This window comes from Asparagus officinalis, chromosome 1 (assembly GCF_001876935.1).
Source record: "Asparagus officinalis chromosome 1, Aspof.V1, whole genome shotgun sequence".
Classification (NCBI taxonomy): domain Eukaryota; kingdom Viridiplantae; phylum Streptophyta; class Magnoliopsida; order Asparagales; family Asparagaceae; genus Asparagus; species Asparagus officinalis.
The window spans coordinates 88149663-88166039 of record NC_033794.1 but is presented as its reverse complement, the minus strand read 5'-3'; the positions used below and the strand labels follow the sequence as shown (position 1 = coordinate 88166039).

Genomic DNA, 16377 nt, shown 5'->3' with positions numbered 1-16377 from the left:
ACCGATTGTGACCTTCCAGTCGGTTTTTGATGGAGCACGATACGTCGTTTGTGTTGAACTGAAGTTGAACATTTCTCTTGTTCTTCTTCCTTAACGACAGCAGCTCTCATAAGAAAGAACGCCTTTATCATTTCATCATCGCTAGAGTTAGATGAGCTAGACATTTTATTCTGGGAGATGATGGGTTGAGGAGAGAAGCCATCGAATTTTATAGGAATCAGTCGGTTGACGGTCAAAGTTTGCGATACCTCGAACTTCGTGCCCAACCTCGAAGATCGTGGGTTACCTCGAAGACCGTGTGCGTTCCCTCGAAAGCCGCGGGTTACCTCGAAGACCGTGTGCGCTCCCTCGAAGACCGTGTGCGCTCCCTCGAAGACCGTGGGTTGCCTCGAAGACCGTGTGCGCTCCTTCGAAGGCCGTATCCAATGGTTAGAAATAAAATACAAGAGGTTTAAATATAATTAAAAGTAATGGGTAAAATATTAAAATAGAAAAGGGTTTTTTTTGATATTATTGGAGCTCCTAACTAGGAGCTAGTTAGAGCTCCATAAAAGAAGGAGTGTCTCTCAAAACTTAATTTATTAATTTTTTTATTCTAAAATGCTTGAGAGCTCTTGAGAACATGGTGACTAGAACTCTCAACTGGGAGCTTGCTGTACTTGCTCTTTGCTCTTAGGGCCTGTTTGGATTCGTAGGGGGTGAAGGGAAGTTAAGGGAAACTGAGTGAAGGGAAGGGAAGGGAAGAGAAGTGAATTCTCATCCCCTTGGTTACACCCCAATTTGGGGGGTAACAATTTTTATACTATTAGGGGGTGAACCAAGGTGAATCCCCTTGGTTACACCCCAATTTGGGGGGTAACAATTTTTATACTATTAGGGGGTGAACCAAGGTGAATTGAGGTGAATTAACTTCACCTCCTAAGAGCTTGTTTGGATTGAGGGGAATGAGGGTGAAGGGAAGTTAGGGGAACCATTCACCTCCATTCATCTTGTTTGAGAACACTTAGGAGGTGAAGTTAATTCACCCTAGTTCCCCTTGGTTCACCCCCTAATAGTATAAAATTTGTTACCCCCCAAATTGAGGTGTAACCAAGGAGAAGGGAACTACATTCTTTTCTTTTCTCTCAGTTTCCCTTAACTTCTCTTCACCCCCAATAAATCCAAACAGGCCCTAAGTGTTCCCAAACAAGATGAATGAAGGTGAATGGTTCCCCTAACTTCCCTTCGCCCTCATTCCCCACGATCCAAACAAGCCCTTAGTTATTCGGTTCGCATCTACCCTCTCCTATCCCCCCTCCTATCCCCCCTCCGTCTTCAATATCCACTTCCTCTCTTTCGATTTCTAGGGTTTTCTCTTTCTCCTTTTTCCCGCCATCGTCGATGGCGACCGAAGCCCTAACTCCCGCCAACCAAATACAAAAGACCTTCAACGACCTCGAGGCCGAGAAAACCCTAATCGACAGCTGTACATTCCAATGGAAAACCATCTCCGATCACTTCGCCTCCCTCTCCAGAACCCTAGCCGAACGCTTCCGAGCCCTCGACTCCAAGATCCAGTCCTTGAACTCCCAAACCAAGGAAACCATGGCCTCTCTCAACCTCCGTGAGGCCGCAATCCCTGATCGCGAATCTGCCGCCGCCGCCTTGATCGAATCCAAGAAGGAATCCGCCATTAAAGAGATGGAGAATGCAGAATCCAAGACCCCGTCGACAAAAGGCGAGTTCTTGCGGTTGTACTGCAGGAGGATGGACTCGAGCAATCTGTGGAAGTTCATGATTGCTCATCGGAAGGATCTTTCTGTGCTGAGGAGGGAGATTAATGAAGCCATTATGGAGTCGGTGGATGCTTGTAGATTGGTTATTGATGCTGTTGATGATTTCTTGAATCAGGGAGAGAGTGTTGAGAGTGGAGGAGATCGGTGTTGGGCGATTGGGATGTTGCTTAGGGCTTTGTTTGATTCGGAGGGGAGGAAAGGACCAGAGGTCTCAGAGAAGATTAGGGAGAGGGCGGCAGAGGTGGCGGTTGAGTGGAGGAAGAAAATTGGTGGGAAAGAGGAGGGAGGAGAGATGGGTGCAGCTGAGGCGCAGATATTTCTTCAGATGGTGGTGGCGTTTGGTTTGAGCTCAAGGTTTGAGGAGGAGGAGCTGAGGAAGTTGGTGCTGGAGCATGCTTCGAGGAAGGAGATGGCGAAGCTTGCTGCAGGACTGGGACTCGGGGAGAAAATGGCGGGTATGCGATCTTTTTTTTTGCCCTTGTTGGAAGATGTTGTGTCTTTATGCAATATTATTATTGTTGTTTACTTTCTTTTGGGCTATTCAGTTTGTTGTGTTCTTGTGTATATTGCTTGCATGTGGTGGTATTTAGAATGTTGAAGTATGTTAGGGTGTTACAGGAAGATGGTTAAATTTCTCCTAGTTTTCTATAGAAGTCAAATAGTACAAACTTGAGTTTCATCCATATGATATTTGTGAATAACAGATGAAACAAAATCATACTGCAGGATTTGTGAATAACATATGAAATAAGCATTAGCTCCCAATCAAGTGGTTATAGGATTATGATAAATCCAACCTGCATATGATACAAGAGGGAATAAATAGAAATAGAGAGATAGATTTTCTATTGATCTTTGTAGGGATCTGTTGTTAGGAGACCAGGAAAGACACTGACAATTGGGGGAAGAGGTAGAGGAGATGGGCTGAAAACAAAATGCTTCTTTTTTGGGGGTGGGGGGTTGGCGGAGGTGGGTTTAGACTGTCTGTAGCTTATGTCACTATTCACTAGTACTCTGATTTTTCTGTAAAATGGATAATGAGTTTGAGATCAAGTAGGTTAAGGTGTGGGTGCCAAAAAGACTGAACTTTTAACCTAACATAACCATATTGGAACTTAAAATGCAGAACTAGTTTGTTCTGATTCAGGTTATGGTTTGAAACATACACCTAAACATATATGATCATGTTTAATTTTCTTCTTTGATTAGGGCTTAAAATAAGTAACAAGGAGAAGCATTCGACTTACCTGTGTGACAGAGGTAGTTGCCTAGGATGGTTTTAAGAATATGGCCTGGCCATAATTTGTCTACATGTATGCACATGGATATGCATCACAGATGCGTGCAGATACACTTTATCACTATCTGAATAATAACTACTACTGAAAGTAAAGGTAAACTAGAGACAGATCCTGTGAAATATAGGAGCAATTGATTACTACTTCTGGCCTGGCCAATTTAGCCTATGGCGCCCTTTGTGTGGTTCTTAGTCTGGTGCAGTAGGGATGTAGTTAATAAGGGTCTTTAGTTGTTGGAGTAAGAGTGTAGAACTCACTTGTACTATCATCTTCCATCATGAGGGTTTTGTTTGCGAACCAGCCATGGATAGGGCTTATAATTGCTGCTTACGGTTGACAGGGCTTATATACAATTCCCAATTGGTATAATTCCTTATGAGAATGGTGAATTCGGATTTAGGAGCATGTTGTGCCTTTCGTGTATTAGGTAATTTTCAGATTGGAATTTGTATGGTTAGCATAACTATCTTTTTGAGGTGAAAGTTTATTGCCACATTAAAACTCACTGCAAGGTGCAAATCATCAAACAGATAAGCAAGAAATAGAAACAAAAAGTAATAACTTGTTTAAAATGAGAGATGGAAACTATGAAGCCACCCTTAATTTCATACCTTTGTTACAAAAGAGCCCTTAATTGCTCTGAAATATCTAAGTATTGACAATAAACCAGGAAAAACCTTGATGTTATAAAAGCAATAACTCATTAAGGTATTTCCAAGTATTTATAAAAAATTGTTTCTCTTCCTTGCATCTGTTTTTGAGTTGAAAACTTATACATTTCCTTTGCTTTCCCTTCATTCAAATCAATCAAGAAGGAAAAAATTGAACAAATAATGGAGCATATAGAAGCTTTAGAAGAATTAAGGAACTAGTTACCTGAGAAGTGACTCATAGTAGAAGTTGGATAGTTAAGGAACCACAAGCCTGCAGCAGAGTCCATAGAGGGGGGCGTACAATATTTTTCTTTTTCTTTTGACAGGGATTTGTTATTTATTTAAAGACTGTTTTTATGCTTTTATAAGAAATAAAGGATTAACATGCTTTCCTCCCGAAAAAGAAAGAAAGAAAAACTAGTTGGTGGGAAAGTATGAAAAGTGAAGGTTCATCAACAAAAATGAAGGGATTTATATGTCTAAAAACGCTTCTTCTGCAGTTCTTTTTTGTCCCTTGTGATTTATGAGGTAAGCAAAATGATCAGTGGTGAGGAAATGTTCATGTATGGTACTCTTTTGTGCGCGCGCATGCGTGCACATGCTTGTTCTACTCCCATGTGAAATTCAACAGTCGCCCATCAGATTTGTGCCAAGGGGGAGGGTGTCTCTTGGTGTATAATAATCTCAACAAACTCAGACAACTAACTGTAGCAAGCATTTCTAAGGAGATATATAAATCTCTATAATTAACTGTATTTGTTTGTTGTTGCTAGGTGGGATCGATGATCTCTTAGGATTCCTTTACATTTTCTAGAAAACATGTATGCTTTTCTTTTTCTTGCTCTTTATTTATTATTTTTTTTGGGTCGGGAGAGGAATGGGGTGGCATGATAACAGTACTAAGTGCTAACACCAAGTTGAATTAAATTGTATGAAATTAAAACTGCATGATAGCATACTATGGACTACACCATAATATAGGTGGGCTACCTCTAGAGTCCATATTTTGCCATTCAGCTGATAGTGATCATGTCAACCTGAATTAGAGAAATTGTTTTACATGTGATATGTTCTAGAAAATATCCCTACATAATTAGTTCCATTAAAATCTAATAATCAATCATACATACGATTGTTGATTAGAAACCATGGTTAAAGTTTATAGGAAGCGTCCTTGGGAAGGAATAACACATTTTGTCTAGAGAAATCCACTCTCGGGCTATTAATGTCACGCCCCCCATATGTGCTACATAGTTTGAGCTGTATGACAATGACAACATATGCAAAAGCACGTGCTAAGCCTGCTGTGCACTTTCATATTATAAATAAGATTTCACACGAAAAGAAACTTTGTTGATATATGAAAATCTCAGAGCAAAAATTATATTGTAACAAGTTCACTCTAATAAGTCGAAAGACTCTTATTACATAAATACGAAGCATCTCTAAGATAACTACCTCTTAGCTGTAGGCTATCTAAAAATCACAATAGAAAGCTTATCCCCCATCAACCACCGATGATGGAAGTTACAATTTGACGACTTCCAGAAGGCTGTAATTCGAAGACTTTCGCGTAGATTGCTGAAGGTTACAATCTGACGACCTTCACGACAACTGATGGAAGCTCTACTTCAACAGCCTTCACAATCAACATCGGGAGTTACAATCTGACGACTCTCATATTCTCAAGGAGCCAAGACGAAGATTACAAGACAATGATCTTTGCAACGCTATGACAAAAAGAGATTACTTGGTGATAATTTCCGCAAGGCAAGACGCGGAGGTCCTCCCCGTGTTTCAACATCAAAACGCCAGGGTCGAACCCCGTGTTTCAACATCAAAATGCCAAGGTCGAACCCCGCGTCACAACATCAAAACGCCAGGGTCGAACCCCGCGTTTCAAATTCAGAACGCCAAGGTCGAACCCCGCGGTCGAACCCCGCGTTATAACAGGCGAAACGTGAGCGACCCTCGCGTTCGTAGGGGTCCAGCCAACACCGACCCCCGCGTTTCTAAGCTACAACAAACCAAAACGCGAGCGACCCTCGCGTTCATCAATGTTCAGCCAACACCCAACCTCGCGTCTCAATCCTAAGACGTGAGGTTAGGGTCCTGAACGCCAACGTGGGCGTTTGACTCATTCAACACGAGTTGAACGGTTCTAAAACCGTTTCCCACGATTTGGGAGCGGTTACACCCCACTTAGGAGAGATTTAAGGGGCGGTTTCACCCCCTTAATCCTCTATAAATAACTGAAGATCAATTCAGTTCAGGCTTCTTCGGATTTTTGGAGAAACAAAGGGGAAAGCCAAATTCGTTTTCCTCTCTTTTGTAATCAAATTGTAACCGAGATCAAAGGAATCAAAGTCAAATTTTCTTTATTCTCTTCTTTGCAATTTTCCCTATATACAAAAGATGGCGACTCTGCTGGGGAGTTAGGTTTTGTGACGAAGAAGTGGTGGTGCAATCCGATGTTCATCTCACTGGAACAACTGTCGAAACTCTCGTGGTAGAGTTTGATCAAGCCAAGTTTGAGGAGGCTATCTCTTCCGGATCCCTTAGCCCCAAGGCTATGCGCAAGATCCACAAAGTCTCCAAGGAGAATAAATCTCTAACTGTTGCTGGAGTGCCGAAGAAAGTCCTCTCCTTTGGCCGCAATTTGTCGAACAGTCACTCTGCTTCAGGAGCGAGCTTAGCCTCAGCCGAACTCGCCCAGCGAGTTGAATGTCCCACATCCGCGTCAACACGATGTGCTTCAGGCCATAAACGGCTTAGAGAGGAGACGAGCTCCATAAACGCCGATGATGCCTCTGCAAAAGCCTTAAAACAGGCCAAGAAGAACGCTGCTCGGCGAAGAAGAAGGTCTCAGCGACGAGCACAACTTCGAGAAAGTCGATTCTCCAACCAACGCGAACTTCGCGTTCGTGAGCCTAAACACGACCCTGAACTTCGCGTTGATGAGCCCAAACATGAGCTTCGCGAGAACCAGACTGAACGCGGCCCTCAATGGCGCGTTGTCCAGTCAAAACGCGGACCTCGAGCCTTCGTTGAACGCGAACTTCAACTTCGCGTTTCCCAGTCAAAATACGACCCTCGCGTCAACACTGAAGAACGCGACATTCGCGTTACCAAACCAAAACGCGACCCTCATGTCGCCAAACCAAAACGTGACCTTCGCGTTTCAAGTGCCAGACGCGACCCTCACGTTTCAAGTGCCGAACGCGACATTCACGTTTCAAGTGCCGAACGCGACATTCCGCGCCTGGTGTATATCGTGGAGCTTCGGGGCGCTGCCCCGAACCCCGCCGGGGGGTATACCATCCCCCCGGACCCCCTGGCCAGGGGGGCGCCGCCCCCTGGACCCCCGGCTCGCTGACCAGGCAGCGAGACCCCCGAATACTCTGCGTAGCGCGACTAGGTCGAGGGGCGGATATAAATGCAACAAGTCATTCGTTCATTTCAATGTGAACGACTGATTCCTACGGTCCTCTCGGGACGCCAATGCTGCTCATATGCGGCCCAACTGCTGGTGTTCAACCAATCTACGAACGTTGCTTTATTCAACCAACGACGGCGTTCACACAAGAAGAAGACTTTTGAGGATGAATACCTTAGAGTCACTTCTAACATGATCGGCAGAGGGAGATCATCAGTTCCTAGTTCCGATGAGTCAGAGAACGATCAGTCTCTCGGCTTGAAAGACTTCCTGAATAAGTCTGATGGAGTTTATCAACATACTCGGAGGCATCTCAACCAGATCCATATTCACCAAGAGCCAGTCCTGTCCAATCATGGACTGGGGGTTCCAGTTCAAACCTCACAATCAGTGAGTAATTCTCCTCGAATCTTTATAACAGATTCGAGAGAGTTCACATCGAGAGAAAGATCGATGCAACAAGTCATTCGTTCATTTCAATGTGAACGACTGATTCCTACGGTCCTCTCGGGACGCCAATGCTGCTCATATGCGGCCCAACTGCTGGTGTTCAACCAATCTACGAACGTCGCTTTACCCAACCAACGACGGCGTTCACACAAGAAGAAGACTTTTGAGGATGAATACCTTAGAGTCACTTCTAACATGATCGGCAGAGGGAGATCATCAGTTCCTAGTTCCGATGAGTCAGAGAACGATCAGTCTCCTGGCTTGAAAGACTTCCTGAATAAGTCTGATGGAGTTTATCAACATACTCGGACGCGAACAGGAGCCATTCCCCCTGTCAACTATCGGAGTTTAGCCAGGGGAACCAATTCCAATGATGAACACTCAGCCATTGCAGAGTCCCAGTCATCAAGCTCTTTTGTTGAACATGAGAGCTACGCTTATATGACGGGAAACCATGAAGATCTCGCGAAGAGACTTGATGAGCAGGAGGCCATGCTCAAATCTCAGCAAGAGGCCATCAATGAACTCCTGGCCCTGTTGACTCAACTCGTCGCAGACAAGGCCAAATCTCAGAAGACAGATTCGCCACTCAGGCAAGAATCTTCCCGAAGGGAAAGAACGTCTTCGTCCCGACCTCACACAAGCAAAGGGAAGGGAAAAATGGTTGATGACACGGCTTCTGACCAAGAAGCCCACAACCTGGAATCTTCCTCTGATGAAGGAAGAGAGACGGAGTATGAGCAAAATCCTCAGTCGGCTAAAATCGAGGAATTGGAAGCCCGCCTCAATGTCATTGCTAACAGAAGCGAGCTCCAAGATGAGGGAGCTGTCAGGCCCTACCCTGCCAAATGGGACGCAACCCCTTATCCTCCAAAATTTGAAGTCTCGACGCTACACAGGATCACCGAACCAACATATCTATCATTTCAAGTCACAGACTGGGAATGTAATATCAAACGATGCCATACTGGCTCGATTGTTCATTGGCACCCTTAAGGGAGTTGCCTTTGAATGGTTCAGGAAACTACCTGCCGGATGTATCCAAAGGTGGGCAGATTTAGAGAGACTCTTCCTATCAAGATTCTTTGAAGAGGATACAGAAGTCTCCATCCATACCCTTCTCGCCACTAAGCAGAAGAAGAGGGAATCCGTCAAAGCCTTCGTTAAAAGGTTCCGAACCATGGCTCTCCGGTGTTCGTCAGGTATGACACAGTCTACCTTAGTAGAGACCTGTCGACACAACCTGCAGACCAACATCCTAGCTCGAATAGGGGTTGCAGAATGTCGTTCTTGGAGACAACTGATCTCTCAAGGCGAACAGGCTCAGAAGATTATTGCCAGGATCAAAGCTGAAGAACAAAGTGGGCAAGATCAGCCCGAGCAATCGGACCAAGCCCAATCTTCTCCTGAGCAATCGGACCAAGCTCATTCTTCCCAATCAGAACCGGAAGATACTACGACCACTGAAGCTAATCCTCTTCAGTAGGATGTCGGGTCTCCAATAACTATCACGTTAACAATTACCTCTGATAGTCAAGCTCGTTAGATAGTGGCCCATTAGGCGATGTGCCATGTCTGCTCCTATTCCCCGTACTTATTCAAGACTGGGGGTTGGTTTATTTGTAATTCATTGGATTATGAATAATAAAGTTTTTGAGTTGTTATGTTTAATAGAATACCTCTGTCAACCACAAAATCTACCAAAACTATCATGTTAACATTTACCTCTGATAGTCCATCAATCTGCTAATCCGCTTCAATAGGATGGCAGGTCCACAAAAAACTATCACGTTAACATTTACCTCTGATAGTCCATCAACTTGTCAATCCGCTTCAATAGGATGGCAAGTCCACTAAAACTATCACGTTAATGATCACCTCTGATAGTCTGTTTTCTCCAAACTCCCCCACCAATCCTCTTCAAATAGGATGGCGGGTCTATCAAAACTATCACGTTAATGATTACCTCTGATAGTCCATTCCCTCCAAATTCTCTTGCCAATCCTCTTCAAGTAGGATGGCGGGTCCACAAAAAACTATCACGTTAACAGTTACCTCTGATAGTCAAACTCATCAGATAATGGCCTACCAGGTGATGTGCCTCTATTTCGACTTCATGGATAGTGCCTCACTAGGCGATGTGCCTTATCTACCTCTTTTTATTCCCCTGCTAAGTCTTAATCAAGACTGGGGGTTGGTTACTTGGAATCCATTGGATTAAGAGTAACGAATCTTTCACATCGTCGAGTTAACATTACACTTCTGACGATCATCATCCCCACAGAGTATGCATTCAACTTGCATCACTCCCAATTTGTCACGTTAACAATATACCTCTGACAACAATCAACTTATCAATCCTTGACAATAGGATTATAAGTCCTCAAAATTGCTCAAATCGCAATCTTCCCCAGCAAGACAATAAGTCTTCAAAATCGAATTCAAATCACAGGTATCAAAACTCATTGTTCCTGATGATAAACTCATTTAGCAAGTTTCCCCAGCGAGACGCTAATTCCTAAAATCTTGTGCAAATCACAAGAACACATTCCTGTCACGTTAACAATATACCTCTGACAACAATCAACTTATCAATCCTCGTCAATAGGATGATAAGTCCACAAAGTTGCTCCAATCAATCTTGTTCAAATCACAAGTATCAAAATTTATCGCTTCTGGTGATAAACTCACCTAGCAAGTTTCCCCAGCGAGACGCTAATTCCCAAAATCTTGTGCAAGTCACGCAACACACATCCTGTCACGTTAACACTAAACCTCTGACAAATTCACTTATCAAACCTCATCCATAGGATGATAAGTTCACAAAGTTGCTCCGATCGCAACACATCCCTGTCACGTTAACACTAAACCTCTGACAAATTCACTTATCAATCCTCGTCCATAGGATGATAAGTCCATAAAGTTGCTCCGATCGCAACACATCCCTGTCACGTTAACACTAAACCTCTGACAAATTCACTTATTAATCCTCGTCTATAGGATGATAAGTCCACAAAGTTGCTCCGATCGCAACACATCCCTGTCATGTTAACATTATACCTCTGACAATCCACTTATCAATCCTCGTCAATAGGATGATAAGTCCCCAAAGTTGCTCCAATCGCAACATCATCCTGTCACGTTAACATTATACCTCTGACAATCCACTTATTAATCCTCGTCAATAGGATGATAAGTCCCCAAAGTTGCTCCAATCGCGACAATCAACTTATCGACTCTCTTCAATAGAGCGATAGGTCCACGAACCAGTCAAGTTAACATCACACCTCTGACGACCAAATCAACTTATCGACTCTCTTCAATAGAGCGATAAGCCCATAAAATACTGTTAGGTTAACATCACACCTCTAACAGTCAAACCCTCCTCAATGAACTTGTTAATCCTTTTTCAATAAGAATAGCAAGTTGTCATTATGAAATCCCCAGCGGATTAAAGATTTTTTAGAATTATCCTAGTGATAATAAAGAAAAATTTTGAAATTCACTTTAAGTGAAAATTCATGCCAAAGTTAATACTATACTTCTGGCACTTCTAACTTTCTTTCGGTGTTTCAAGCCACACAGGAAGAAACGACACCAAAAATCCATGCCTTCACGCATGGGGGACTTTATTTCGATCCCTAATTAGAGATAAGTCTACGCCTAACACGCGTTGCCGGTTAATCTTCCGCCGTGAAAAAGACACCAGGATTCATGCCTGGGGAAATCTATCTCGACCCCTAATTAGAGATAAGTCTACGCCTAACACGCGTTGCCGGTTAATCTTTCGCCGTGAAAAAGACACCAGGATTCATGCCTGGGGAATTTTATCCTGAATCCTAAGTAAGGATAAGTCTGCATCTAACACATGCTGCTGGGTAGCCTATTCCCGTAATAATAGCAAAGCCTACGTATTCAATATCGTAGCAGGTCGTTATTAATAACGTCAAAATCCATGCCTTACACGCATGTGGAATTTTATCCTGAATCCTAAGTAGGGATAAGTCAATGTCTAACACACGTTGCCGGTTAGTCTTTTACCGTGAAAAGGACATCAAAATCCATGCCTCACACGCATGGGGGACTTTATCTCGATCCCTAATTAGAGAAAAGCCTACGCCTAACACGCGTTGCCGGTTAGTCTTTTCCCGTCAAAATGACAGTCTATGTATTCAAAATCATAGCATCAAGACTAAGAGAGTTCATTCTCTTAGCACAACGTTACATGTGGAACGGACTTAGACAATCCATATGCTAGCCCGACTCAAACGGTAGTCGGTAAAGGCTTATCAAATCCGTTGATGGCTGAGGGTTTGCCAAAAATCCTATGTTTGAGGGCCCATCAACTTAATGGACGTGAGCCAAGACTTGAAACAGATAAGCTAAAGACAAGTTTCAAAGACTTCGTCAAAAATGCACGGAAGCCACTTCCATGTCTCAAGTCAAAACGCCGAGGTCAGACCCGCGTTACAAAAATCATGACGCCGAGGTCACACCCGGGTTTCAAATTCAGAACGCCGAGGTCAGCCCCGCGTCTCAAATTCAAAACGCATGGGTCCACCACAGTATTCCAGAAGAAGGATTATGACGCATACCTTCACAAAGGTCATACGTGGCAAATCCCTTCAACCAAGATGCCTTCGAAGCGAGTGCAGAGAACGACTCCTTTACGACAAGGAATCAACAGCTCTAAGATCAGAGTTAAGATCCAAAGTATTCCGAAAATTCGTCCCAGTCAACCGCGAACTTTCGAAAACTTTGGAGGGGGTTCTGTAGGCTATCTAAAAATCACAATAGAAAGAGGTCGAACCCCGCGTCACAACATTAAAACGCCAGGGTCGAACCCCGCGTTTCAACATCAAAACGCTGGAGTCGGACCCGCGTTACAACAGGCGAAACGTGAGCGACCCTCGCGTTCGTAGGGGTCCAGCCAACACCGACCCCCGCGTTTCTAAGCTACAACAAACCAAAACGCGAGCGACCCTCGCGTTCATCAATGTTCAGCCAACACCCAACCTCGCGTCTCAATCCTAAGACGTGAGGTTAGGGTCCTGAACGCCAACGTGGGCGTTTGACTCATTCAACACGAGTTGAACGGTTCTAAAACCGTTTCCCACGATTTGGGAGCGGTTACACCCCACTTAGGAGAGATTTAAGGGGCGGTTTCATCCCCTTAATCCTCTATAAATAACTGAAGATCAATTCAGTTCAGGCTTCTTCGGATTTTTGGAGGGTTCGGTGGGATTTTCTTGGCTTGGATCGACCACCAGAGCTTTCTTCTAGCCTTGGCTATTAACCGATCTTCGGTTCAAATCAACACTTTTACAGAGTTCTTCTAAACTCGTTCTGAGTTCTCAAACTTGCCACGCAAGTTCTCCACAACGTCAAATCGTGAGGAGAAGACATTGTTCCAGTGAATCAAGACGTGCGGATCGTCAACGGAGAGCAAACTCGACGCGAGCATTCGAGGAAGGCACTCCATCGCCACCGTGAAGAACCCAGTTTTAAACAAAGGGGAAAATCAATTTCGTTTTCCTCTCTTTTGTAATCAAGTTGTAACCGAGATCAAAGGAATCAAAAATCATATTTTCTTTATTCTCTTCTTTGCAATTTTTACCACAAACATTAGCATCAGAGCACAATCTAACAAATCCTTCACATGTCCGCAAATCTCCGAGCTATAGATAGAACTATCTAATTTTCATCTAAAAAAGATTGAAAACAATAAGGTGAGCTTACACTCAGTGAGAAGATAACATATCATTGGCAAATAAGACAAGTTTAAGAAAAAATAGTACTAATATTCTTAAGCAGGCTACAATCAGTTTAAAGAATGAGTTAGGAAACACATAAAAATTCGAATAGAAGAACTCTTTCACATATAGCAGGTGATATTATAAAATATCAAATAACTCTAGGAAAACAATACAAAATGTGCATTAAATACTTTTAACCATAAAAGTCTATCTAAATCATAATTTGCAAAACTTCCTTAGTTGTCTCACTAAGGCTCGAGAATTATAAGCCAGTAGCATAAGAATGTGCATCGATCACTATATGTCAACTTAGGAATAGAATGTACCCAACACTACTATAGGTTGCCCCAAGTCCACTACACTTTTTGCCAAGGAGGCCACTTCAACACTAGTTGATACATTCGGTACATAACACTTTCTTTTCACTCAAAATATCTCTTGGAATTTCCACTAGTACGAAAAGCAATATAAATGTTTCAACACATTGGTAAAATTTTCTCATGTCTATTTTATGAATCTAAAACAAATAAATATTTTTCGTCAAATATAAGCTCTTCAATATGTGCATTGGAATAGTAAACTGAAATTAAATTTGATGACATATTTTCAATAATTTTATACAATAAATAATATTTATCTTGTAAAAGATAAATAACTATTACAATTCAAAATCTTTTAACAATTACTACAAGTGAACATAAATTACATGTCCGACCCAACAATTTTTATATTCAAACGTAGAATTATTAATTAAGATAAATATAATAATTTAAATTAACAAATGAGAAGAAATCTACTTATCTTTAGAAATCTTCAACACTTTTGGAGAGTCATACTCCAAAAACTTACTCCTTAATCAAACATATAAACATGCAATATGCATAAATATTTAATTCTAAAGATTCCATATGAACTATTCTGGGTATGAAACTAATGTTTCTGGTTGTAAGGGGTTTTCTGAAAATTTGCTTCTATATTTCATTATAGAACAAAATTGGACCAAAAGGTCAACTTTTATGAAGTAAGGTTGTATGGGAAAATTTCTATTTCATCATCCTCTTCCTTCTGCTTACTCGAACCCAATAAGATCCAATGAGATTGTGGGCTGCGGTGTCTGTCTCCGGCGGATCCCTTGACCAGGGAATGTTCGAAGGTCACTGGAAGTCGCCGAAGCCGAAGCCGAAGCCGGGGGCTGAAAATGTAATTTCTTTTGCTTTTCTTGAAACTATATCAATCAATCTAGGACTAAAAGAAACTAAATGATTACCTTCACAATAGCTTCTTCCTCCTCTCTTCAATGGCTTCCTGGATAATTTTTCCTTTTCAGTCATGGTGTGTATGGAACTATGAAGGATTTGGTTACTTATATAGGGTTCTCATGGCCTTTTGTATCCTATATCTCCAATTAACCTTTATTCCTGATTAATGACATTAACATGACAAATTGAAACTCTTAACTTATTGCATCAGGTAGGAAGCTCTTTATTTCCCATTTCCCCCCCTTCATTATTTGAGAAAACTGGATCTTTACAGTTACACTATCATATGCTTTCTGCATGATTCTATCCATGTGTTGGCTCGCTGATCTCTTTTGCTTTCCAATTACAAAAACAGTTGTCCGTGAAGATATGCATGTGAAAACTTAGAATTGCCTTAATAGGCTAAATTGGTTACAAAGGATAAACGAGCATGGTTGACTTTGCTAGTTATATATGCTTCTACTAGAGATTAGTTTTGCTTTGATCTTTGTGTGCTCTCATGCTGTTTCTATATATGTTCATGTGAAGTCCTTGTCAATGTTTTGCAGATATTATTGATGAGTTGATAAAAACTGGGAAGGAGCTTGAGGCAGTAAGTTTTACTAGTGAATCTGGTTTAATTGAAAAGTTTTCTCCGACTCCTCTCCTCAAGAACTATCTCCACAATTCAAGGAAGAAAGCGAGTGATATAGCAAAAAATGGAAAGAACTCAGCTGCTGCCTTGGTATGTCAGTATACTCAGCTTTAATTTTATGGCCTACTGATTTTTGCAGATTTCACTGCTGGTTATGTGTTCTGCATCTTTATATTGTAGTTAATTTAATCCACTTATGTAATCATTTGATCCTTTTGTTGATGCTGCATTAGATGACTAGTTCACACTAACTTTTATGACAATTCTTGAGTGCAACAACAAACTATTCTTGTATACTTCCCTTGCATAGCTTGTAAAGTTTCATATTGCAACCTCTAGGATGTCACTGAAACAATTAGTTCACTAGTGTATCATATCCTTCATTTAGGCCGTGTAAATTTATAGGATGTTGAAAATGTTCCTTCAGCGCATTGCTATGTTATGTTGTTTTCTATCTATTAGATAACATATCTTGAATACTTTCTAAAGCATGTTGTTATTTACTCCTGTTACTTCTGGTAGCTAGACTTTCAGAAGTTTCTCGCATATGCATATCTTCTATGTTCTGTGTTTTTTTTTATTCCGTAGCTCTTGACTGTTTTCAACTGTGGCTACCTGTATTTGAACTGAATCTAATCTTGTCTTATTCAGTAGCTGTGACTGTTTTCATCTGTGGCTACCTGTATTTGAACTGAATCTAATCTTGTCTACTATATGAAATTAACTGGTGTACACCAGTCTCAAAACCTCAAAATGAAAGCATAACATGTTTTAGACATAGAACACTATGTATGCAGAGTATTAGGTATGTTATTCTTTTGTCAAGTGCCAATTTTAAGTCACATTCTTTCCACAAACTCTTGCTCAACTGTTCATCGCCCTTGTTTCTTGAAAAATTTTGCGTACAATTTCCTTACCATAAGGCTAAATTCCCTGCACCAGGAAGAAGCAACCAACATGGAGCTAAACTCCATCCGATCAATCATTAAAACAGTCGAATACTACAAACTCGAGTCCAAATTCAACATAGAAGGCCTAAAGAAACGCATAACAAGCATAGAAAAATCCAAGTCTGACAGAAAGAAAACTGCAGCGGTCACGAAGTCCAATGCCAAG

At 41.9% G+C, this 16377-nt stretch overlaps 1 protein-coding gene across 1 annotated transcript in view; it reads left to right on the top strand.

Moving 5' to 3' along the window:
* Positions 1273-16377, top strand: part of LOC109837080 (FRIGIDA-like protein 4a) — a 30271-nt gene continuing 15166 nt past the window's right edge. Inside the window, exons 1-3 of the mRNA XM_020405167.1 lie at positions 1273-2230; positions 15176-15351; positions 16204-16371. Coding sequence (XP_020260756.1) covers positions 1381-2230; positions 15176-15351; positions 16204-16371 — 1194 coding nt within the window. The 5' untranslated portion in view covers positions 1273-1380. The remainder of the gene's footprint in view (positions 2231-15175; positions 15352-16203; positions 16372-16377) is intronic.